Below are 24977 nucleotides of genomic sequence, written 5' to 3'. Positions count from 1 at the left end.
GCAACTTAAAACAACCAGTGATACGTGGAAATTTTTAAAAAATCATATTTAGATATTAATTCTACACAGATTAGTATATTTTTCTATTTGAAAATAATTTTAGTGGTAAAAATCATAGGAAAATATATCCCTTGTACTCATAATTAAAATAGTAATTTTCATGTATATTTTGACTACTATGAAAATCTTTGTGACATCTCCTATACTTAAAATGTTAGTTCCTAGAAATAGTTTAAATAAATTATCAAATAGGACATTTACTCAGTGAAGATTTTAAAACTCTACAATCAAAGGAAATTCTATGGCATTAATATAATACAACATATAAGTCAGTTCTAAGAATCTTTTCATTTAATGTATCAATTCAGGCTTTAAAATAAAGGTAAACAAATATGTACATAGAGAAGTGTTTCTTTTAATTAACTTTATTTTTCCATTTGTCTTTATTAGGGAGCTTTGGCGGGGGTCAAACCATGACTGTGACAGGCACTGGGTTTAATCCACATTATTCAATTGTATTAGTTTGTGGCTCAGAATGTGCAACACACAGGCTTTCATCTGATTACACAACATTATTATGTGAAATTCCACCTAATAATGGTAAGTTGTCAGAAAAAAACAATGGCAGCCTTTGCAAAATGGTTAATTGTATAAAGATTACATTCTGAATTTCTTTCTTCAAGCTATTGCATTCTTTGGGGGTAATTAAATCACTTTATGACTTCCTGATTTTAAGTGGTTTCTTCAGAACTTTGTTTTCTTGGTTTACATGTCTTTCAAGATTCATAAAATTTGGGTTAGATTGAATTGCTTATAATAAATGCAGTTTTTCAGTTTATGACATAAACTGGCAGCTCTTAGTTTATTGAGCACATCAAATGGAGAAGACATTTTTAGTCCCTATTCGAGTACTAGACTTTTATTAAACATAGGATCGTGGAATGGTTATGAGTGTGACCCCTGGTAGTTCACTGCCAAGATTCAAACCCTAGCTGTGTGTCTTTGGGAAAGTTACTATCCTTTTGTGACTCAATTTTTTCATCTATAAAGTGAGATTCATTACAGTAGCCTACTTTGTAGAATTAACATGAGATTAAATAAGTTAATGTACGTAAAGTAGATGAAATGTTTGCTGTTATCATTACTCTTATTTATTTTTAATTAGTAGTTAAGAGCATGGACTCTCAGGAATTTCTGAATATCCATTTTGCCACTTACTGTGTAACCCTAGCTAAGTTATTTAACTCCTCTCTACTTCAGTGTCACAAACTATTAAACGGAGATATTATTAACCCTAATTCAGTGGATTGTTTGAAGTTTAAATATCTGGTGTTTTAGACAGCAAATTTAGTTATTATTTAACAAAATTTAAGAAGGTATTTAAGCATGCGTATTCTAGAAGAATAAAAGATATGTTTTGCTGAGGCGGAAGGATCGCCAGAGTCCAGCGGCTCAAGGCTGCGGTGGCCGGGAGCGGCCACTGCACTTCATTCTGGGCGACAGAGTGGGACTCCAACTCAAAAAAAAAAAAAAAGACATGTTTTATGTGCAAATATTCATAAAGACATTAACAAAATTTGTGATGCTTTTCTAAATATTTCTGCTCCTTTCTTGGACTTCTTAAAGAATATTGAAGAAAATATAATCTTTTTATAACTAGACTTATTTATGAGATCAACACCAGCATTTGCATCCTGATAAAAATATGTAGCGATGTGGTGAGGATTTGTCAAGGTTTTAGGTTGTCTTAACACGGGCTCTACATCTTATGCTTTTGTGTAGCGTTTCTGTAGTGTTTCTGTCTCTTACCTTGCCTTGAGCTGCACTCCTTGCTGTTGCTAGTGTGCCTGCCTTGAGGGGTTCTTCCCTCCTTACTGCTTTAATTTGCAATGTTGGATCCTCAAGAACTGAAAGAGTAGGCACGTGGTGTTGTGGAATTGTCTACAATGAGAATCTCTGAGGGAGGACCTAAGGGTTTTTTTTTCTCTGTTAATGATGTGTATGAACTTTGTGATGTTTTGGGCTCTTGCTAGAGGCCTTTATTACTCCACATATAGCCTGTGTAAATGGGAAAGTGATTGTGGGTAAAGGAAGATGTTATTGTAAACGTTTGGGGATTTTTAGAAACGAGTCAGGGCTTGATGGCAAAGCTGCACTGTTTGATCCTATTCTTATAGGCAGGGGGCCTGAGCAAGCCTGTGAAGTGCGTGTGGTCAACGGGAAAGATTCGTCTCGGTCTACAACTCTGTTTACCTACATGGCATCACTGACTCCACTCATCACTGCAGTATCTCCCAAGAGAGGCAGTACAGTAGGGGGCACCAGACTGACAGTCATGGGATCAGGATTCAGGTACTGTCTTCACACACACAGGCATCAGTGCCTATTTCCAGACTCAAGTCATTACTCCTGATTTCTCCTATGCCAGCACAGTGCTTACATATAGTCCTGTAATGTGTACTTAGCTCTCTGATGTCATAGTTAAGGCACAAAGTAGCACTAAGGCTAACATTTATCGAGTATTTACGCTGTGCAGAAATTTCTATGTGCAGAAATTTCCTATCTTACCTTTATGAGATGTTTTTGCACCATTTTATGGTTAGGAAATTGAGATTAGACAGGCTAAATAACTTTCCCCAAATCCTAGTTAGTATCATTACAAATATAAATCACCTTCTTCTAAATGCTTTTTCTGACATCATATTTGCAACTATGATCTGCTTTAGTGGGTAAAAAAAAAACACAGTTTTTCATACATCAGGTCCATTCCACTGTGATTGGTCGGGTTCCTTTCTCTTAAACATACTTGTTATTTGTCTCAAAAGTACCGCACTGTTACTGTTATTCAAATGGAGAAGGCTAACTTCAAAACACTAGATCATAGGAATCTATTCTAACAGCTCAAATGGTTTAACTACCTCAGAATTTCATTTTTACTTGGAGGTTAAGTTATAAAGTCTGCGAATGTGGTAAAAATGTCATATAGACACAATGATCCTTGAAAGTCTCTTACAGAAAGTAGTACCTGTTTAGAGACGAACATGGAATCCCTCAGTAAACTGAACCCAGGCAGTTTTTCTTCTAACACTGGAACACCTGCTAGTTTGTACAATCCTATTTTCTGGCCTCCTAATCTCAACAAATATTTTGAACTTATAATACTGAAAAATAAAGTGTCCGTCTGCACATAGCTGGCCTATAGGATAAAATTTTTTTTTTTACAATATTATGTATAAATAAAAGGATTTGACAGTGTGACCTTGAAATCTGTGAAGACATAAATGTTTGGTTTTTTCCATTTTTTCTTTACAGTGAAATCATGGAGGATGTTCACATCACCATAGCTGAAGCCAAATGTGATGTTGAGTATTCCAACCAGACACACATCATCTGCAAGACAGGTGCCCATGTTCCTTCAGGGTGGACTTCAATTCATGTCCACATCGGAAGCAACGGCGTGGCCAAGCTGGTAATAGTGTGTTGGATACAGTAATCACAGCTAGAAGAAAGCTAGTATTATGGGAGGTGGGCTGATTGGTAATGGAAGTTTTACTTTAATGTCTCCAAAAAATAAGTGAGTTGTGACTGTAATAAATTTATAGTAACTTACATTTTGTTGCTCATCACTAACATTTTTATTATTTTAGATTTTTAATTATTCTGTGTTGTAGGATAGTTGGTAATGGATTATTTTAGTTGGTTATTATTGTGAAATAAATCAAGAGACAGCTATCACATATTTCAAGTAGGTTTTATTTTATTTTTAATAAAATGTTTATTGTTTACATTTCTTTTTTCTTGAAAAATTGAATGAAAAACTCTGATAAAATCCCAAACTTAAAAGTGTCTCATATTCTATTACAGGATAATGCTGACTTTCTATATGTAGATGCTTGGTCTTCCAATTTCTCATGGGGAGGAGAATCTCCCCCGGAAGAAGGGTCACTTGTTGTTATTACAAAAGGACAGACAATTCTGCTGGATCAAAGTACCCCTATTCTGAAAATGTTGCTCATTCAGGGTAAATTTCTGAAAATCTGTTTATTAGACTCTGCCTCTGGAATATTTTGGCAAAATTAATTCAATCAAAATTCATGATCATGAACGTCTGTAGTTGCATCATGTTTTTAACGTGGAGTGTTAATACTGAGTTTTCTAAATTGAATATTACAATCATTTGTGATTATGATATTATATAGTGTGTTGCAATCAACATTTTTCAAGGTAAAATATTCAGAAAGGGGAGAGAGGGAGGGAGGGATGGGTAGAGGAATGGAAAGCCACTTATGGGGTACAATGTGCACAGGTGGGGGTGTGGGTACACTTAAAGCCCAGACCAAAAACTATTTATAATCCCTAAAGCTATTGAAGTAAAGAAAAAGTAAATAAATGAAAATACAATAAAATAGACTAGAAACTATCAGAGTGGCTGCATCCATATGGGTAAGCATCTTTTAAAGTGAAATGTTGTTTTATGAAACACGTTTCAGTAGAGGGAGTGGGTGGGCATGCCCATGTGCTTTCACTAAATCACAGCAATAAAGGGTATTTTCCACTTCAAGAAACACTGGTGTAGTGGGTCCTGGGGTTATAAAATCATAGAGGTTGGTTCAATTCTGTCCTAAGTGGCCTCCCTGATTCCCCTTGGAAGACAGGTTGGGATTTTCACCTTTGCCTGTGAAACCACTTTCAGTTGCTACCCGGAGTTTTCTCTGCTCCTTGATAGTCTGTTTTTACTGTGGAAAACTAAATTTTACTATGGAAAACTAAATAACCACCACTATTACATTTGCATGTAAAAGAATCAACAATCGACAAGAGTAAAGTGCGTGGGGATTTTGTGCAAAACTTTGCTATAATGGTTTTAGCTGCTGGGGGACTTCTGCGCTGTTCCTATTTTTTAACTTCCGGGATAATAATATGTTTATGTTATTTGAGGTTATTAACTATTGGACCTTTGAACAAGTAAAGTTTTACTGCTTACAAATTTACATTAGTCTCATAAAAAGTATATCTCAGTACATTCTTTAATGCTAACCTGGCTATAGCTGTTGGGAATGCAAATTAGTGGGTAAAAGAGCTAATGTTGGCATTATAGTGGTTTCTATAAACATGCTTTTCTTTAACTTTGGTTTTGTCCTCAATTTATATTTTGAGGCCCCGTGTATGTAGAACTAATTTGCATAACTGAGCTATTTAATACCACTTAAAATAGCAAATGGTCAAAGGGAAATAATCTTCTTCCCCGGGATTTGAGTTTCTGTCAACTCCCATGTCTTGCCTGCGGTTTTCATGCTTTTTTGTTGTCAAAGACCTGAATGAAGTTAAGTGCATAGCAAAGCAGGACAGGGATAAGAAATCAAATTGTAATTAGTTATCTAATAGGTAACTTTTAACAAACCTTTTCCTTGTGATACCTTTTAAAATTGTATGGTTCTTAGGTGGGACTCTCATATTTGATGAAGCTGACCTTGAACTCCAGGCAGAAAATATTCTAATTACAGATGGAGGCATTCTTCAGGTACACATGAGAACATGATGTGTATTCATTTCTAACTTCTCTATTTATTTTTGAAATACTATGTGTAAAATGAGTAGGAAGTATACTTACCTCTCCTATGTTTACCTGTGTTTAGGTCTTTGTTACTAGTGTGAAGTCATGTGTTGAAAGGAAAAGTTGCTCAAAGGATTTTTGTTTTTAATGGAAAGATAATAGTGTATTTTCACGGAGCAGAATTTAAAATAGAACAGGAAAAAGTCATCTCCTAGGTGTGGCTAATGTAAGTCACTCAGTACGCTTTCCAAAGGTCTGGCATAGTGCGTTTGACTGACTAGAAAATTGAAGGTTTAGCTTTTGGAAGAAAGATATGAACAACTGAACAATTAATTCTCAAAAAAAAAGAAGAGAATACAAAATAATTGTGGACATTGAGTTTTAATCATCTGAATGGCATTTGTGATCCCTCTTGTAGATTGGGACAGAAGCATCTCCATTTCAACACCAGGCTGTCATTACCTTGCACGGGCACCTGAGATCTCCCGAGCTTCCTGTATATGGTGCCAAAACACTGGCTGTGCGAGAGGGAATCCTGGATCTGCACGGTATGGTACAGCAGCAGAATGATTCAAGGAGTTGGTAGAGGAGGACTCACCAGGAACGAAGGATCATTGTTTTAATGACACTCTCTAAGTGAAAATGCTCCAGACTTTTCATGTCTTTAGCTACCTCTCTGGACCCTTCTTTACCTCTTCCATTCCCACAGCCAGACCACGACAGCCCCTCAGGTTATCAAGACTCAGGACCAAGGTCACATTTGGGAAGCCTTTCCCATCTGCTTCCAAGCACCTTTTGTCTCGTTTTGCAATTACCATAGTGACTATCTGTTTACTCTTTGATCTACAAAAAAAAACCATTAGATCTGGAAGAAGATTGCAGTTTCTTACATTTGTATCTGAAAATGGGTTCTTTCTAAAACATAACAAGAATAAAGTTATAGTTGTACATTTCTATAACTATATCCTAGAAAAGTGAATAAGTAAAAAGGGTTTTGATCCCATTTGAGGTAAGTTATAGAGCAACTTATTATTTAAAGGAAGCATAGTGTGAATCCTTTTTGTATTGAAGTCTTCTGTGTTGCAATAATCTATTTTTATGCATTTAGAATACTATAAACATGATACTTTATGATCATAAATATTCTGCATGGTGCTAAATATATATGCTACTGTCATTTCTTAGAAACTTGCTAGATTTCTCTAGATTATCAGTTTAAGCAGTTCTTATTGATGATGGTAAAGATAATAGACCTCTGCCCATTTTGCCAATATTATCATTTATACTATGTCTCTGGAAAGAAGATTGCCATAAATACAGTATATTATTGCAGAAGAATGTTTTGTAATTTTATAGAACCACATATGCTATTACAAACCTGATTGTTACTGTTAAAAAGCAAACATTCTACGTTTCTCTTTTGAGAAAGGTATGAAATTCTAAGGTAAAATGAACCTTCCCCAAATTTATTCAATACAGGAAAAGATTAAAATGCATAAAGCTCTCACTAACCAAGCAATACTCCATGTGTGTTGGCTCCAGGTCTGCCTGTTCCTGTGATCTGGACTCGTTTGGCTCATACAGCAAAGGCAGGGGAAAGGGCTTTGATTTTACAAGAAGCAGTAACATGGAAAGCAGGGGATAACATTGTAATTGCAAGCACAGGACACAGGTATGATGTCTTCTGGGCTTAATGATTTTGATTTAGAAAAGAGATATTTAAACTGTGTAAAATAGTCAGATGGCCCATGATTATTTTATTTAAATTTTAAACCACTAATAAAGAAACATGAACAGCCAAATATAAGTTTGCCAAATGTTGATATTTGGTTGATCACCATTGTGTTGCACTACCATTGACTAAATTTAGAATATGAAAAGTATACATTTGAACTTATAAAATAAATATGTCCCAGTAAAATATCTTATTTGTTTTACATGGTTAGGCTCCCATTTAAGATTCTAGTTTTTTTTTTAAAGTGTTCTGTTATTAAAAGTCATTTGAAAATATCTCAGAGCTTTAACTAAATTCATTAATGAATGCAAAAATGTAAATGAACTTCTTTGTTTGAGGTCACCAAATAACATGGTAAAAAACAGCTAGTGAACTCTTTATCTGAGAGTCTTGGCAGTGATTCCCAAGGAGCAAAATTGTTAATCATGACTGAATAAAAGGGAAGAACTTATTGTTTAAAAAAAAAAAAAATCAGGATTTTCATGACCTTTCTGGTACCTGACATTTTAAAATGCAAACTGTTTATAACCCTTAATTTCTGTTTAATTACATATTTTAGCAAATAAGAAAGAAAAGAAAGAAAATTAATATAACACCAAATGTAACAGGGGTTAGGGACAAAAGGGAGCCTTATTTTTGCTTCATTGTCCAAATTATAGATAATAGTAAAGTCAGATATAGCTGTGCTCATCAGGGAACAAATAACTTGTGACTAGAAAGGGCTAAATTATGTTAGGGCCATGACTCAATTTAAAGTTAAAATTCGAAATGGCATTTTGAGTTTGCCATCTTCTGAGTTAAAAATAGACTTGCAGATGTTAGGAAGAGTTAAATATATACTTAGCTTTATAAGCATGCATTTTTTTTAGCCTTGGAAAAATTTTAATTGCATAATGGCAAAATAAAAAAGCTGTAAAATGACAGAGCTCACTAACTGAATAGAAAACCATCATTTATAGCTTTTTTGTTATGAAATAAAAGGGTGAGCTTCGAATTTAGCATAGGGCGATTTAAGAAACAAACATTAAGGAGTTTCCTGCCAAATCCAACTCATTGTACACTATTTCAATGGCAAATCTTATTCTATAGTTTGTAAAGTCAGCAGTTATAACAGGACAGTCAGTTGACCTGTGTCCAGCTCCCAGCATTACCACTCGCCAGTGCTATATATTATTTCACCTCTCTGTGTTTCAACAAAGTTGGGATTCCATTAATATATACCTCTTAGAATTACTGTAAGGCTTAAATGAGTTAATATATGTAAAGAACTTCGACCAGAACCTGGCTCAAACTAAGTGCTATATAAGAGTTAGTATTTCTACAAAGGACAGAAAACTGTATTCAGGTGCACACAACATATAAAAATGCTTTTGAAAACTTTCTTTTCTAAAGAAATTGCTGTCTCATCTGAACCTCAGGGAACTGGAGGTCAGCCTAAACCCTTTTCCATATCATTTGTGAGATCTTGTACCATTGATTTACCTGATCTCTAAGTGTCCTTACAGTACATCTCTCCCTGTCCCCCACCCAATTCCTTCCCTGCATCTTTTAGGATATTGGTTTCCCAATCAACCTATCAACTTGATAAACAACTGGGTTCTCTTATCTCTTCTAGTATTTCTTCTCTTATCCTTTATTTTTAAAATTTATTAACCGATTAAATATTATACACCCATTTCTTCAATTTCATCCTATCATTTTTTCTTTCTTTCTTGAAACCCTACAGTCTAGTTTTCTTCTTCAAAAAAGCTTTTACAGCAACCTTCTATTAATAATTATCATTCTTGACTCCCTTCGCATCACTAAGTTCCTTGGGATGTCTCTTCTATCAGCTTTCCCTGCTCTCAGTTTAATTTAGACTCTCAGTCCCTCACAGCTGGAATATTGCATTATCTTTCTGTTTGGGCTCCGCTTCACTTTCTTCCACACTTAAATTCAATCTGCATTAATGTGTTTAAGCAATCAAAAACCATATTGAGTACAGGTACTATACTAAGTACTCAGCATATAAAATGATTCAGTGGATCCCTTTGCCTAGAGGAGCAGACAGGCCAGTGGAAGAGACAGAGAATCAGACACTTCTAAGGACTGATATGTGGTTGTGAGCACTCACGGGCTAGTATGCAGAGTACTGGGAATCCAGAAGGATTGAGAAAGTTGAGAGAGCTGACTTCAAAATCTATTTCACACATGGCACTCTCATTTGAACTGATATTTAAAGGAAGAAAAGGATTTGCCAAGGAGAGAGGAGTCCAAAGGGAATGTCAGGAAAACACAGAAGTAACTTCCCTAAGCTTATTACCTCTGTTAACAGCACTAATCAGACTTTAGTAGATAATATTAAATCAGGCACTAACACACCTGTCTCCTTAAAATCAGAGACACTTTCTACTTGATATCCCTAGTGCTTAGAAAACAGGCTAGACTCCCAATAAATATTCGTTGAATTACTAAATATGTGAATGTATACATTATAGAGTTGGCAAGTCCCTTCTGCTGTGGCTAGAATTGGGGGCATATTAGAGGAATGATAAAAGTGAGACCTTCTAAACTCCAACTCAATAACTTTTTCCCTGTTCAGGAACCTCCAAAGACGTTCCTTCATAAGAGTTTCTCAACTTTAGTATTACTGACATTTTGGACCAGATAATCTTTGTTGTTTTGGAGCCATTTTGTGTATTATAGGATGCTTAAAAACATCCCTGGTGTCTACCCACTAGATGCCAGTGGCATTCCCCAGTTGTGACAACCAGAAATGTCTACAGGCATTGCCAAAAGTCCCCTGGAGGATTAAAATCATCTCCAATTGAGAATCACTATGTATGACTCTCAAAATTGTAAATGAATAGTTATTTTGAATACCTTTTAGAAATTAGTAAAGTTCTAGGAACAAATGTAGAACTTGGAAAATATTTAATTTAATCAGATACATCTGTAAAATGTATTCAATTACTCTAAGAAAGAGTAAAATTCTGTATCCAATTTCTTTTCAGAATATTATATGACATAAAACATAATTTCCTATTTTATAAATAGCATAATTAAAAAGGCATAAAACAAATATTCCAAAACAATATGTATGCCAATTTATATTAAATCTGAGTATTTGTTGTTAAAATTTTTACAGACACAGTCAACAAGAGAATGAAAAAAGAACCATTGCAGCTGTATCTGCTGATGGCATAAACATAACACTAACTAGTCCACTGAATTACACACACTTAGGAATTACTGTCACACTCCCTGATGGATCTCTGTTTGAAGCAAGGGCAGAAGTTGGAATTCTTACAAGGAATATCTTAATAAGGGGATCTGATAATGTGGAGTGGAATAACAAAATTCCAGCATGTCCTGATGGATTTGATACAGGTAATTTGAGCAGCTGTCATGGGGCTGATACAATCATGCTATAAATTTTTAAAATTTAACTGGTTTATATTGAAATGCATTATTTTAGTTTCAACTTGCAAGTCTACCCTGTAAATATTACTAAACATGGAAATTTGGAAATGCCCGTAGCATTTTTAAGTAACAACATGAAAGTATTCAAATATGTTGAAGGAAAATGTGTAATGTTTACACTGTAATGAGGAAATAATTGCACTTAGATTCTGTTGATAAAGTAAGTATCTTTCTTTCCTCTTGATTTCCTATTATGTGTGTGGATTAGACCTTGCTTGCATATCATCAGCAAGAAACTGGACCATTTAGGGTAACTCAGAAAATGTAGATAACTATATTTGATGATGATATAAAGGTTTTGTTCAAATCTTTGATTCATCAATGCCTTTTCTTTTTCCTATAATCTACAGTCCATCAGAACAGTATATATGTAAGAGTGGATTCATTGTAGAAATATATTTTAACTAGTAATTCCCAGACAGATGATGGATAGGTGGACAAATGGATAGATGGAAGGATAAAGAAACAGATATGGAAGTATCTATACTCAGTCAGCGTAGGCCATGTCAGAGTTTCTCATCTTCAGCACTGTTGATATTATGGCCCAGATAATTATTTGCTGTGAGCACTGTCCTATGCATTGTGGGATGTTTAGCATCCCTGGCCTCTACCAACTAAATCCTAGCAACACTCCCCACAACTGTGACAACCAAAAATGTCTCCAGACATTACAAAAATGTTCCCTGGGGGCCCAGATCACCACCAGTTAAGAACCACTAGGCTAGGTTATGCTCTATTAATAAACTAGCCCAAATCTCAGTGATTTAAAACAACAACAGTTTGTTACTCACTCATGCTACGTATTTCTGATGTGGGTTAGCAGAGGGCCTCTTCTCCTTGTAATCACTCCAGGATCCAGGCTGGTGAAGTATCCATCTCCACGTGGCTTTCACATTACCTGAGGCAGGAGGTGAGATTGCGGGAGAGCCAAGCCAGTTGATTGTTTTGATCCTGTTTTAGTCGATGTGTCTCTTCTACTCAAGTGTCATTGTCAAAACTAGTTCCATGACTATGCCTAACTTGAAAAGAGGGAGTTAGTGAAAGCTTCTATATACCCAGAAGTAGAACAGAACTGGATATTGGTGAGCCCTAATGATGTTTACCACTGTTCTCATTTATATAGTAGGAAGTACAAGGCATTTTACAAGTCTCTGAAATATTTTGTGTAATCATTGACATCATTACAGTCTTATAAGTAGTTGAGTAATAACAGATACAGCTTAGATAATAGTCATTTCTTCGATGGGAAGTATTGGACTAAGCTCACTGGATTCTATGTTCTTATTCCAGTTCCTCTGCATCAAGTCTCATGATATACATGAAATCTAGTTTCATTCTGTTTAAAATAAGAATACTTTCTGTTCTCTTACTACAGCTAAAAGAATTAAGTGATGTGATGCATATATCCATGCTATACAAGGGGAACCCAAAAAACCTGGAATCATTTTTTGGAGGGTGGGACCCTTGTAGTACAGGATTCCTCCTGTAAGGGTTCCAGGAGCCCATTGGCATTAGTGTAACATTTAGCATTGTTGTGGAGATACCTTCAACGCATTTGCCCATTTCATGATGGGTGACTATGAGCACACCTGTCCACACCTCACTGAGTGTTCAGTAGTTTTTTTTACCAAAAATGCCATAACCCCCATGGCCAACTCTCCCTAATCACCCAATCTCACCCAAGCAACTTTTTGTTTGTTTGTTTGTTTCCCTGGATGAGAAAAGTCCTCAAAGGGAAATGTTTTGCTTATGTGGAAGAGGTGAAACAAAAAACAGCAGAAGCACAAAAAGGCATCAAAATTGACAAGTTCAAAAACTGTTTTGAGCAACAGAAAAAGCATCTTGATATGTGTATTGCATCCAATGTAGAGTACTTTGAGGGGACTGAAGTTTAAACATGCAAGAATAAATACACAATTTAAAAAAATAGATTCCGGTGTTTGTTTGTTTGTTTTTTTTTTGAGGGTTCCCCTTAGTACAAGATTGCATTAATTATTTTAATATCCAAATCTTAGGGGAAATTTTCAGAAATGATAAAAACTAAATACCTTTATCAATATTCACTTGATCACTCAAGTATTTATTTGGTATCTTCTCTGAAAGAAATGTTGGAATAAGAAATACTTTAGGGAAAACAAAGGTGAACAAAGACAAAACACTTTTTTTTCATTCTATATAGGAGAGGAAATTATGTTAATGCAGATAATTATATTCCAGGAGGAGCTTGAGATTATATGTAAATAAAAAGAAACAATTTGATATGAGGGAAAAAACCCTTATATAATAAGAGGATTGCAACATGGTTTTCCTTTTATGAGCTTTAAAAATATTTTTAAAGGTGAATTTGCTACACAGACATGTCTCCAAGGAAAATTTGGAGAAGAAATAGGAAGTGACCAGTTTGGAGGCTGCATCATGTTCCACGCTCCTGTACCCAGTGCTAACATGGTAACTGGAAGAATAGAATATGTGGAGGTAGGAGGCATTATTAGTAAATCATGGTGTTTTTCCCAAGGTTAGCAATACAACCAATATGTTGAGCTCTTGTTGTTTGTCAGATGCTACTTATAATCTGGGGAGACAGATAACATAAGTGGTCGTTTTTAGTACACCCAATTATCCACCCATTTGATCATACTAAAATTTTGTGTCTCTATTTTTTCTCACTCCTCATATTAAATTCATCATCAAATTTTATTTTCTCTGTCCACAAAATACTGAATCCAAAATCTACTGTCTTTCCACCACCTCCACCCGGTCTCGAACCTAAGCCACTAACCTCTATCACCTGGACTGATGTGTCTTTCTCCTATCTGGTCTTCCTGTTTCTATTCTTGCTCCAGCAGAGTCTCCATCCTTCAGCCAAAGTAAGATTTTAAAGCTATTAATCAGATCTTGTTATACCCCTCTGCAAAACTCTTTAATGTCTTTGTACTATACCTAAAACAAAAGTCCAAGTCTGTTCCACACATAGGATCCATGTGATCCAACTCTCAGCTACCCTGTGACTTTATCTCCCATGACTCTACTCCTTGCTAATGCCATGCTAGCCACAGAGGCCTCCTTGTAGGTGACCATGTCTAGCACAGCACATTCCTGTCTTGGGTTCTTTGCACCTGCTCTTCATTCTGCTTGAAATCCTCCTCCATCAAATACCTGCAAACCTCACACCCTCATTTGGGAGTCATCAAATGTTTTCTCCCCCGAGAGGCCTTCCTCACCACTGTTATTTAAAACTACTGTCAAAACCCCTGTTTCCTTTATTTACTCATAACTCCTAATATGATATCTTTTTTATTTATTTTCAATCTCTTCCCCTAGAACATAAGATCAATTATTTCAGAGATTTTGTTCTTTTGGTTTTTTGCTGATTCTCCTGTGGTTAGAACAATGCAGCAGTGTAGAGTAGGTTCTCAATTGATTATTAGTCAAACAAACAAAGACATATGCATGTTATTCCTAAAATATTAGGAACTTTCATGTATCTTATTCATATTCGGTTTATATAATCAGAGTTTGGCATAGTTCTTATCAAGTATTCAGTAGAAGAAAGGAAGGAAGGAGAAAAAGAAGAATACAAAGGATGATAAAATCCTTAAATTCATTACTGGTCATACCTAGACTGCATTGATGGTAACAGTCAATGCCTCCATTTTGGAAAACTTCCCACCTCCTAAGATGTGTCTCACACATGTAACATCTGAGATACAGACTGGGTAAGATTGCCAGGGCCCACCTGAATTTTAAATATTAGTAATGGCTAATTTTTTGTTTTTAAATGGAGACTGAAAATAAATTGACCTAATATTTTCTTTCCTTGCCCCATGAAATCATATTACACACACTCACATACACTGGCATTCTCTGTATTAGATTATTAGGTCATAGATTATTTGAAAGTATGCACAGCAGAAGGGTTAATAAGAACTCCAATTCCAAAGCCAGACCAACTTGTGACTATGAACAAGACACTCATGAACAAGAAATTCCCATTTCTTTTTTTCTTTTTTTTTGAGTTGGAGTCTCACTCGGTCTCCCAGACTGAAGTGCAGTGGCCACTCCCGGCCACCACAGCCTTGCCTGCTGGGCTCCGGCGATCCTTCCGCCTCAGCCTTCCGAGTAGCCAGAATTACAGGCATGCGCTACCACGCCTGACTGATTTTTTGATTTATTGTAGAGATGAGGTCTTGCTGCCCAGGCAGGTCTCGAACCGGCGGGTTCAGGCAATCCACTCACCTCAGCCTCCCAAAGGCGCGGAATTACAGGCTGAGCCACCGAGCCCGGCTCTATTTCTTTATCTGTAAAATGCGGTTAATGATAAGTGGCTACTCCACAGGATTATGACAACAGCTGATTATGTAAATAAAACACTTAGTACTATGTCTGGTACATGGCAAACATCCAAGAAATGTTTCTTATTATTAGATAAGAATCAAAGTAAAGTAGAAAAAGAAGTTTTTAAAAAAATCTTTTATTTTGTAAAACACAAAAGTTTACTAACAGACCAAGGTAAAAGGCAAAAGAGTCAAAGATGTCTTTTGTTCATTCATTCATTCATTCATTCATTCATTTTGTAATAAGTATAGTCTGTTATACATTGCATAAAGCAAGGTGGGTTTGGGGTCAAATAACATTTTCAAATAATGAACATGAATAATTTGGAAGATATAAATGTATTAATAATTAATGTGAAATTGGGCTTGACAGGTATTCCATGCTGGTCAGGCTTTCCGGTTGGGGCGCTATCCAATACATTGGCACCTGCTTGGGGATTTACAGTTTCAATCTTATGTAAGAGGCTGTGCAATTCACCAGACCTATAACAGAGCTGTTACTATCCATAACACACATCACCTTCTGGTTGAGAGGAATATCATATATGATATCAAGGGAGGAGCATTTTTTATAGAAGATGGCATCGAACATGGCAATATTCTGCAATATAACTTGGCAGTATTTGTACAACAAAGTACAAGTCTTCTGAATGATGATGTGACCCCAGCTGCATTTTGGGTCACCAACCCTAACAATACCATACGGCATAATGCTGCTGCTGGTGGCACTCACTTTGGCTTTTGGTATCGAATGAACAACCACCCTGATGGGCCATCCTATGACAGAAACATTTGCCAAAAAAGAGTTCCTCTTGGAGAATTCTTTAACAACACTGTTCATTCTCAAGGTTGGTTTGGACTATGGATCTTTGAAGAATATTTTCCCATGCAAACAGGATCTTGTACTTCCACAGTGCCAATGCCTGCAATGTTTAATTCACTCACTACGTGGAATTGTCAGAAAGGAGCTGAATGGGTCAATGGAGGTGCCCTTCAGTTCCATAACTTTGTGATGGTAAATAACTACGAGGCTGGAATCGAGACCAAGAGGATTCTGGCTCCTTACATTGGAGGGTGGGGTGAAACCAATGGAGCAGTGATTAAAAATGCCAAAATAGTGGGTCATCTGGATGAACTGGGAATGGGGTCTGCATTTTGCACAACAAAAGGTCTGGTTCTCCCATTTAGTGAAGGTTTGACCATATCTTCTGTACACTTTATGAACTTTGACCGTCCCAACTGTGTAGCTTTGGGAGTGACATCCATCACTGGAGTTTGTAATGACAGATGTGGAGGTTGGAGTGCCAAGTTTGTTGGCATCCAGTATTTTCACACACCAAATAAGGCTGGATTTCGATGGGAACATGAAGTAGTACTGATTGATGTTGATGGCTCACTTACAGGTAATGTTTTTTTTTTTAAGTTGGTGATAAAAATTCATTGTAAACGTGTGTGTTGACCTTGGGTTGAATTGTTAGAAACTTATGTGGGTTATGGATCTTACCTAGTATCAAACTATACTAGTAATTTAAATGATATAGACAAGCACCAGATGAGATATTTTTTTCTGGAAAAGTCCTAAGCTGCCAAAGCAGTCTCCAAATTTGTCCTTTTTCTCTTGCATTTGCATGTAGATTTTTGAATTAATAGGAAGTTTAGAATAATATTTTGGAAATATTGGTCACAAAAAAGAAACGATTTCAGTTTTAGAATAAATCGATTTTATATTCAGTTAATAGCACAGATAAGAAACTTACATGATTTCTCAAACTCTTCAATCAGTCATGTTCCATAAACATGGAAATTGCAGGCTTAGTTACAAAAGCAATATAGACAGACTGGATCTATTATTGCTAAAATACTTTGAAAAGAAGAAATAAGTTACAAGCCTGCTGTGAACTTTTTCTTTTTTATCTGTTTTAAAACTTTAAATTCATTCAAAGAGTACCAAGAGAGAACAAAGTGCAATATACACTCTAGGTTGAATTTTTTTAGCATTTCAAGCTCAGAGTATGCCACAATTTCAATATTTCATAAATATCCATGATTTCGAGAATTTAGTATCTTTATGCATTATAAGTGATAAAGACTTGTCTAAAGAAGATGACAAGAATGTGTGTCTCTTTTTCTTTATAAGAAAGCCCATTGACAGGTAAACCTACAGATATTAATGATTTACTTTTGAAAGACTCTGGAGGATGAAAGATTCAACTCCATATTCAGCTGCACTGAGTCCTCAATCACAGTTGTTGACTTCTATTTCCAATGACAGTTGTAACTTTAAAGAGAGAATATTTGGATACTTTTGATATATAAAATTTTATGTAACCCGTATTGATTTACTTATTTCAGCTAAGATTTTTAATATCAGTGGTAGTTTATTAGCTAAGAGTACAGACTTTATGGTCACATTGCCTGGATTTGAATCCTGTGTGTCCTTGACCAAGTTACTCATTCTACTCCCTGTCTCCCACCGAATCTCATGAGTGCTTCCGATCCTGTGTTTCAGCTCCATCCACAACAAGAGCCCTGACTTAAGTCACTGTAAAGCTTCCACATGAGGGGCCCTTGCCCCATGTAAACAAACAAATAAACAGAAAAATTACCAAGATTTTTAGATTTTGTTGGTGGTACTGTGGGTCACAGTACCTGTATATTGTAGACTGTTTTTTAAATTTTTTTAGCTTCTTTAATGTGAAATAGAAAACATGTTGTTTGTGTTTGTTTCCCAGGGCACAAAGGACACACTGTCATTCCACACAGCTCCTTGCTAGACCCTTCCCATTGCACTCAAGAGCCCGAGTGGAGCATTGGGTTCCCTGGATCAATCTGTGACACCTCTGTCAGCGTCCATCGTTTAGCCTTCAACAAGCCTTCTCCAGTATCCCTTCTTGAAAAGGACGTGGTTCTCTCAGACACCTTTGGTACGTGGAATATAATATTTTAAGTAACTAATTTAAGCTTATCTTCCTAAACTTCTATCATCACGTTCTGGAGTTGTTATTTGAGGGTTCAAACACTACAAAAAGTATAATATTTGCATTAGTCAGAGTCCAAGCAGGAAACAAATAACAGACTCAGAGTGGGTATTTGAGGAGCACTGAATAAATGCATGGGGTCAGCATGATATTGTGCTGATCAAGGAACCCCCAGACAATATCATGACAGAGAGTGGGAAAGTTGGCATTTCCCTTAAAGCAAGATGGTAAAAATATACCAGTGTTCATGCTACTCAAGAAAAATGTCTTTGATTATCCTTTTGATTGACATGGTTATAGGGGGAGCATTTGCTAGGTCAATAGCTGCATACCTGGGGTCAGGAACTGTGGATTTACTGATTTGTTTCAGCAAAGATTCAATACCTGGAATCCCAAATACACCTGGCATCATATCCTGACTAGATTGCATTAACTTACTGTCATTATTCATGACCCATCTTGCATTTGCACCAGACAAACAAGCAAGCTGAATGAATATGTGGTGAAAATCCTGGTCTTCGTATCTCTTAAATCTTTGACTGTGACACTAATCTTTATATTTCTTCCCCCAAAGGATTTAAAATTGCTTTTTATTATTGTGATAAGGGAGTGGAAGGCATGGTTCCTAGAGTGCCCAGTTAGGCCTTCCTCCCATATTTGCCCTCCCTCCATTAGTCAAGGAATGAATGTGGGAATATTTTCATTTCCTAGAAGTATCTATTCCCCTTCTACCTGACCTAGCTGACCATGATTGGCTCAGATCTGTTTCTGTATCTCTTTATCATTCCATCCACTCGTCCATCTATCTATCATCTGTCTAGGAATTATTAATTTAATATCTATTTACAGTGAATACACTCTCACATGCACACTGTTCTGATGGACTGAGATTTTAGAAAACAAAGACAGTGGTGATGAATCAAATATTTGCTAAATAAATCTTTACATCATTATCAAACATGGTTTTCTGCATTTTCCTGGCAAATCTAAATAATGCAGCTTTATCATAGCAATACATAAAACTGTAATCATCAAGGTCTAACCTACACATGTAATATGGAATCATAAGAGACTTTATCAAAAGAATTCAAGGGCACTTATTTCTCCTCTTATAATGTCAATATTTATCACTTTCTTTAATGTATTGCAAATAGTTTATTGTTACTTTGAAATGCTATCAACATTTCCAAATTTCCCTATGTAATGGTATTTACAAAGTAAAGACTTGTAATTTAAAACTAAAATCATGTATCTCAATATAAACCAATTAAATTTTGGAAATGTAGAGCATAAATATATCAACCACATGACAGATGCTAAAATTGCCTGTGTCAAATGCATCAGGACATGCTGGAATTTTATATTCTACTCCATGTTATCAGATTCTTTCATAAGATATTTCTTCTGCCAGGTGCAGTGGCTCATGCCTATAATGCTAGCATTTTGGGAGGAGGACTGCTTGAGCCCAGAGATTGAGACCAGCCTGGGCAATATAGCGAGACCTTGCCTCTATAAAAATATCAAAAAAAAAAAAAAATAGCCATGCATGGCAGCATGCTCATTTAGTCCCAGCTACTTGAGAGGCTGAGGCAGAAGGATTATATGGGGATGGGAGGTTGAGGCCGCAGTGAACCATGATTGTGCCACTGCACTCCAGCCTGGGAAATACAGTGAGAGTCCAACTCAAAAAAAAAAAAAAAAGAGAGAGAGAGCGAGAGAGAGAGAGAGATTTCTTGTAAGAATTCCAACTTATGCCCTTGTTTCAAACAGTTCTATATTTGTTCCCACTATACATTCTGGAACTGGAGAAATAACCATAAGATGGAACCATGGCCCAATTGCACTCACTGTGAAACTAAGTAACATCTAGTCTCACAGTGAGTTCTGGGAGTTGTGGGTCCACTTTATGGTTATTTCTGCAGCTCCAGAATGTATAGTGGGAACATATATAAAGTATTTGGCTAGGCAAAGACTCAACCATCACGTGCCCTTCATAAGCCCCCACTCTGGCAGGTGGGTTGTGCTAGCATGGTAGCATTGGTGACTTGAGGATTAGCATCAGGTTAGAGCCAGGAAGATCTGGATATTTTCCCCTAGTCCTCAGTAGCCTGGTAAGTGGCCATAGGTTCTTCTCACTCAGTGGAAGGGTTCTTGGTCTATGAGTTGACTTGGACATAGAAAATAGGTAAGAAGCAGTGAATTTCCACTTAGGTAAGTTGAGTTAGACTTCTCTCACCCAAGACTTTGATCTTTTTTCTTCCTATATATACATCAAATATCAGCTTTTTGGGCTTCTCATCTATTTAATCTTTGGAGTCCCAAGATCAATCAGCTATCACCAGAGTTTCCTGTAGATCAGAACACTGATTATTCCTCTGACCAGTAGTTACTGTACTAATTAAATGTACCTTTATACCTGATGGTTGAGCCCTGACTCCTGCCACTTTTATTTTTTGTTGTTTGTTTGTTTTTTCACTTAAGGTCCAGGGGATACACATGCACATTCATTACATGGGCATATTGTGTAATATTAGGGATTGGGTCTCAGGTGGCCCATTCCCCAGATAGTGAACATTGTGCCCTGTAGGTAGTTTCTGAGCCCTAACCCCCCTCCTCCTTTCCCCTCCTTGGTGTCCCCAGTTTCTATTATTTACATTTTGTGACCATTTGACTCCCACAGATGAGCGAGAACATGCAGTGTTTGGTTTTCTGTTTCTGAGTTAGCTTATTTAGGATAATGATCTCCAGCTCCATCCATTTTGCTGCAAAGGATATAATTTCAATCATTTTTATGGCTGTGTAGTAGTTCATGGTGTATATGTACCACATTTTTATTATCCACTGATTGGTTGATGGGCATTTAGGTTGATTCCACATCTTTGCAATTGTGAATTGTGCTGAGATGAACATGCAGATGCATGTGTCTTTTTAAAATAACGACATCCGTTCCTTAGGGTAGATACCTAGTAGTGGGATTGCTAGATCCTGACATTTTAGATGCCTTGATTCCTTCTAAGATCAGGGAAGAAAATCTGATTGCAGCATCCCCCACCAACATGTCTGCCACCCAGAGAACAGCCACCAAAGAATTCCTCAAAGGGCTAGGAAGAGAAAAATGTCAGGCCTAGAAAGGTGAAGAGAAGGCACAATTACAGGGACAGAGATGAGACAGAGACAGAGCTGTATATAAAGGCGGCCTGAGATTTCTGAAAGCACTAAAAATTGACCTTCCACATGACCTAGCAATTCCCCTATTGGGAATATACCCGGAGGAACTCAAATCATTCTAACAAAAAGATAACTGCACACGTATGTTTGTTGCAACTCTATTCACAGTAGCAAAAACATTTAACTAACCATGTTGCCCATTAAAGCCGGACTGGATAAAAAAATGTGGTACATATACGCAATGGAATATTATGTAGCCATAAAGAAAAACAAACATATGGACTTCACAGCAATTTGGATGGATTTGAAGTCGATCATACTCAGTGATCTATCGCAGAAACAAAGAACAGAGTATCATATGTTCTCACTCATAAGTGAATCTTGGACAATTATAATACTTTAAGAAAGGGATTGGTAGTAGTGGGAATCTGTCGGGGGGGTGGGATTAGCGGTTGAGGGAAATTGCTAGGGGAGGGAGGGGCATACCTCATCAACAAGGGTACCTGCATAATCAACATTTGTATACCTAAACCTGAATTGTACCCACATCTTTATAATAAAATAAAAAGCTGCCTGAAGGGAGTGGTGCTCCTTGGTTGAAAGATCAAAAAGTCCACTAAGATGCCCCTACATCTCCCCAAGGTGAGAGTCAGGGAAGTAAATGCCTCACCTTCAGCTTCCTCCTTCCCTCTCTTCTATCTTGTGTTTCCCATGGTCCAAACCCAACCAGAAGCCACAAGGCAGAGGAGCAGGATGGAGGAAGGGGGACAATGGACCTACCAGGGAAACAACTAGTATGCAACACCACCCCTATTGTTTAGCGTGATGATATAAGTCATTAGACTTAATTTTAAAACAACTTACTTGGGGTTTTTCTCTCCTATGAATTAAAAGGGGCATATTCCTACTATCTGAGTAATTGTCAGACCCACTGTCATTACAATTACAGTTACAGTAATTGTAACTGTCTCAGGGCCATAATGATATAACCCAAAACCCCACCAGAATGGAACAATATTACTTAAACTTTTTAGAAATGGTGGTACAAGTAATATTTTAAGCAAAATATCTATGAATGATTTTTTTCCAAATAAAAACTGACAGACTAAAATAAAAGTAAACAAATGATCAAAAGCAAATGAAGTTATTTTATCTGACAATATTATTTATGTTTCTCAATATATTAATGACAATATATTAATGTTTCTCATTACTGTGTCATAAAATAGTTTTTATAATAAAACTAAAATAATCTTTAGTTGTGAGTAAACTGAACATTAATATTTTATAAAAAATGACTTAAGACATACTTTTATGGAGAACTCAGAGATATTCAACCTTCCTAAGTTATTTTAAACATATAACATGATAAAGTATATATGCCTTTATGAATTTGTAAGAAGTAATATTCAAACATCTCAAGTCTGTAGCTCTTTTAAAAAAAATTTTATTATAAAGATGTGGGGTACAATTCAGGGTTAGGTATACAAACATTGATCATGCGGGTGCCCTTGTTAATGAGGTATGCCCCGCCCTCCCTTAGCAGTTTCCCTCAACTGCCAATCTCACACCCCTCTACCCTGACAGATTCTCAATAGTGCCAATCGCTTTATAATAGCATTATAATTGTTCAAGGTCCTCTTATGAGTGAGAACATATGGAACTCTGTTCTTTGCTTCTGTGATAAATCACTGAGTATGATTGACTCCAAATCCATCCAGGTTGCTGCAAAGTCCATGTATTGGTCCTTCTTTATGGCTCCATAATATTCCATTGTGTATATGTACCACATTTTCTTGATCCAGTCCAGTTTCAATGGGCAACATGGTTGGTTCCATGTTTTTGCTACTGTGAATAGAGTTGCAACAAACATACGTGTGCAGGTATCTTCTTTGTAGAATAATTTGAGTTCCTCTGGATATATTCCCAATAGGGCAATTGCTGGGTCATATGGAAGGTCATTTTCTAGCTCTTTCAGAAATCACCACCCTATTTTCTAGAGAGGCTGTACCAGTTTGCATTCCCACCAGCAATATAGAAGCGTTCCTTTTTCTCCACATCTTTGCCAGCATCTGTTGTTGTTTGGCTTATTAATGATGACCATTCTTACAGGGGTTAGGTGGTATATCAATGTGGTTTTGATTTGCATTTCTCTGACGATGAGTGAGGCTAAGCACTTTTTCATGTGTCTGTTGGTTGCCTGTATATCTTCTTTTGAGAAGTGTCTATTCATGTCTTTTGCCCACTTTTTAAAGGGGCTATTTGTTTTTTTCCCTTCAGTGTGTTTGAGTTCCTTGTAGATCCTAGATGTTAGATCTTTGTCAGATATATAGTTGGCAAATATTTTTTTCCCATTCTAGGGCTGTTTCCCTGCTCGCTTGATGGTTTTTTTTGCTTTGCAGAAGCTCGTTAATTTGATGAGATCCCACTTGTCTATCTTATTTCTTAAGGTATTGGCCTTTAGGGTTCTGAATAGGAATTGGTTGCCAGCTACAATTTCCATAAGGGTGTCTTTGCGTTTTCTAAGGTTCTTATAGTTTGAGGTTTTACTTTGAGGTCTTTGATTCATTTAGAGTTAGTTTTTGTGTATGGTGATAGGTAGGGGTCCTGTTTCAATCTTCTGCATGTGGTCAGTTAGTTTTCCTGGCACCATTTACTGAATAGGTTCTCCTCTCCCCAGTGGTTGTTGTTGGAGGCTTTGTCAAAGATGAGGTGGTTGAGAAATTGCAGCTTTGCTTGCAGTGTCTCTATCCTGTTCCATTGGTCTATGTGCCTGTTTTTGTGTCAATACCAGGCTGTTTTGATTACTGTAGTCTTACAGTAAAGTTTGAAGTCTGGAAGTGTGATACCTCCTGCTTTGTTTCTCTTGCTAAGAATTGTTTTGGCTATTCGTGGTCGTTTATGTTTCCATATGCATTTCTGTATTGTCATTTCCAGGTCTGAGAAGAATGAAGTTGGTAACTTAATGGGTATTGAGTTGAATCTGTAGATTGCCTTTGGTAGAATGGACTTCTTAACAATGTTGATTCTTCCTATCCATGAGCATGGAATATTTTTCCATTTGTTTGTGTCTTCTTGGATTTCTTTGAGCAGTGTTTTGTAATTCTCATTGTAAAGGTCTTTCACTTCTCTGGTTAGGAAGATGCCGAGGTATTTCATTTTTTTTCTTTTTTTTCTTTTTTGTGGCTATTGTGAATGGAATTGTACTTTTAATTTGGGTCACTGCCTGCTTCTTGTTGGTATATAGGTGTGCAACTGACTTTTGCACGTTTATTTTGTATCCTGAGACTTTGCCAAAGTCCTTTATCAGTGCAAGCAGGTTTTTGACAGATTCTCTTGGATTTCCAAGGTATAGGATCATATCATCAGCAGAGAGGGATAACTTGACTTCCTCTTTTCCTATTTGGATACCCCTGATTTCCTTCTCTTGTCTAATTATTTGGGCTAGGAATTCCAACACAATATTGAACAAGAGGTGTGAGAGTAGGCAGCCTTGTCTTGTTCCAGGTTTCAGGGGAAATGTTTCTAGTTTCTGTCCATTTAGCAATATGTTAGCTGTGGGTTTGTCATAGATGGCACTTACTATTTTGATGTATGTTCCTTCTACACCTAGGTGTTTGAGGATTTTTATCAAGAAGGGATGCTAGATTTTATCAAAAGCTTTTTCTGCATCTAATAAGATAATCATATGGTTCTTGTTTTTACATCTGTTGATGTATTTAATTACATTTATGGTCTTGTGAATC

At 36.5% G+C, this 24977-nt stretch overlaps 1 protein-coding gene across 1 annotated transcript in view; it reads left to right on the top strand.

Annotated features, from left to right (window-relative positions):
• Positions 1–24977, top strand: part of PKHD1L1 (PKHD1 like 1) — a 158824-nt gene that overhangs the window by 74316 nt on the left and 59531 nt on the right. The window contains exons 40-50 of the mRNA XM_021707962.1: positions 451–600; positions 2178–2352; positions 3313–3469; positions 3865–4021; positions 5442–5521; positions 5973–6102; positions 7097–7226; positions 10417–10658; positions 13090–13226; positions 15459–16488; positions 17818–18009. Of these exons, the coding sequence (XP_021563637.1) occupies positions 451–600; positions 2178–2352; positions 3313–3469; positions 3865–4021; positions 5442–5521; positions 5973–6102; positions 7097–7226; positions 10417–10658; positions 13090–13226; positions 15459–16488; positions 17818–18009 (2580 nt within the window). The remainder of the gene's footprint in view (positions 1–450; positions 601–2177; positions 2353–3312; positions 3470–3864; positions 4022–5441; positions 5522–5972; positions 6103–7096; positions 7227–10416; positions 10659–13089; positions 13227–15458; positions 16489–17817; positions 18010–24977) is intronic.

Source organism: Carlito syrichta, unplaced genomic scaffold (assembly GCF_000164805.1).
Source record: "Carlito syrichta isolate Samal-C Ts95f unplaced genomic scaffold, Tarsius_syrichta-2.0.1 Scaffold128134, whole genome shotgun sequence".
NCBI classification, from domain to species: Eukaryota; Metazoa; Chordata; class Mammalia; order Primates; family Tarsiidae; genus Carlito; species Carlito syrichta.
This window is presented reverse-complemented; position numbering and strand designations above follow the sequence as displayed.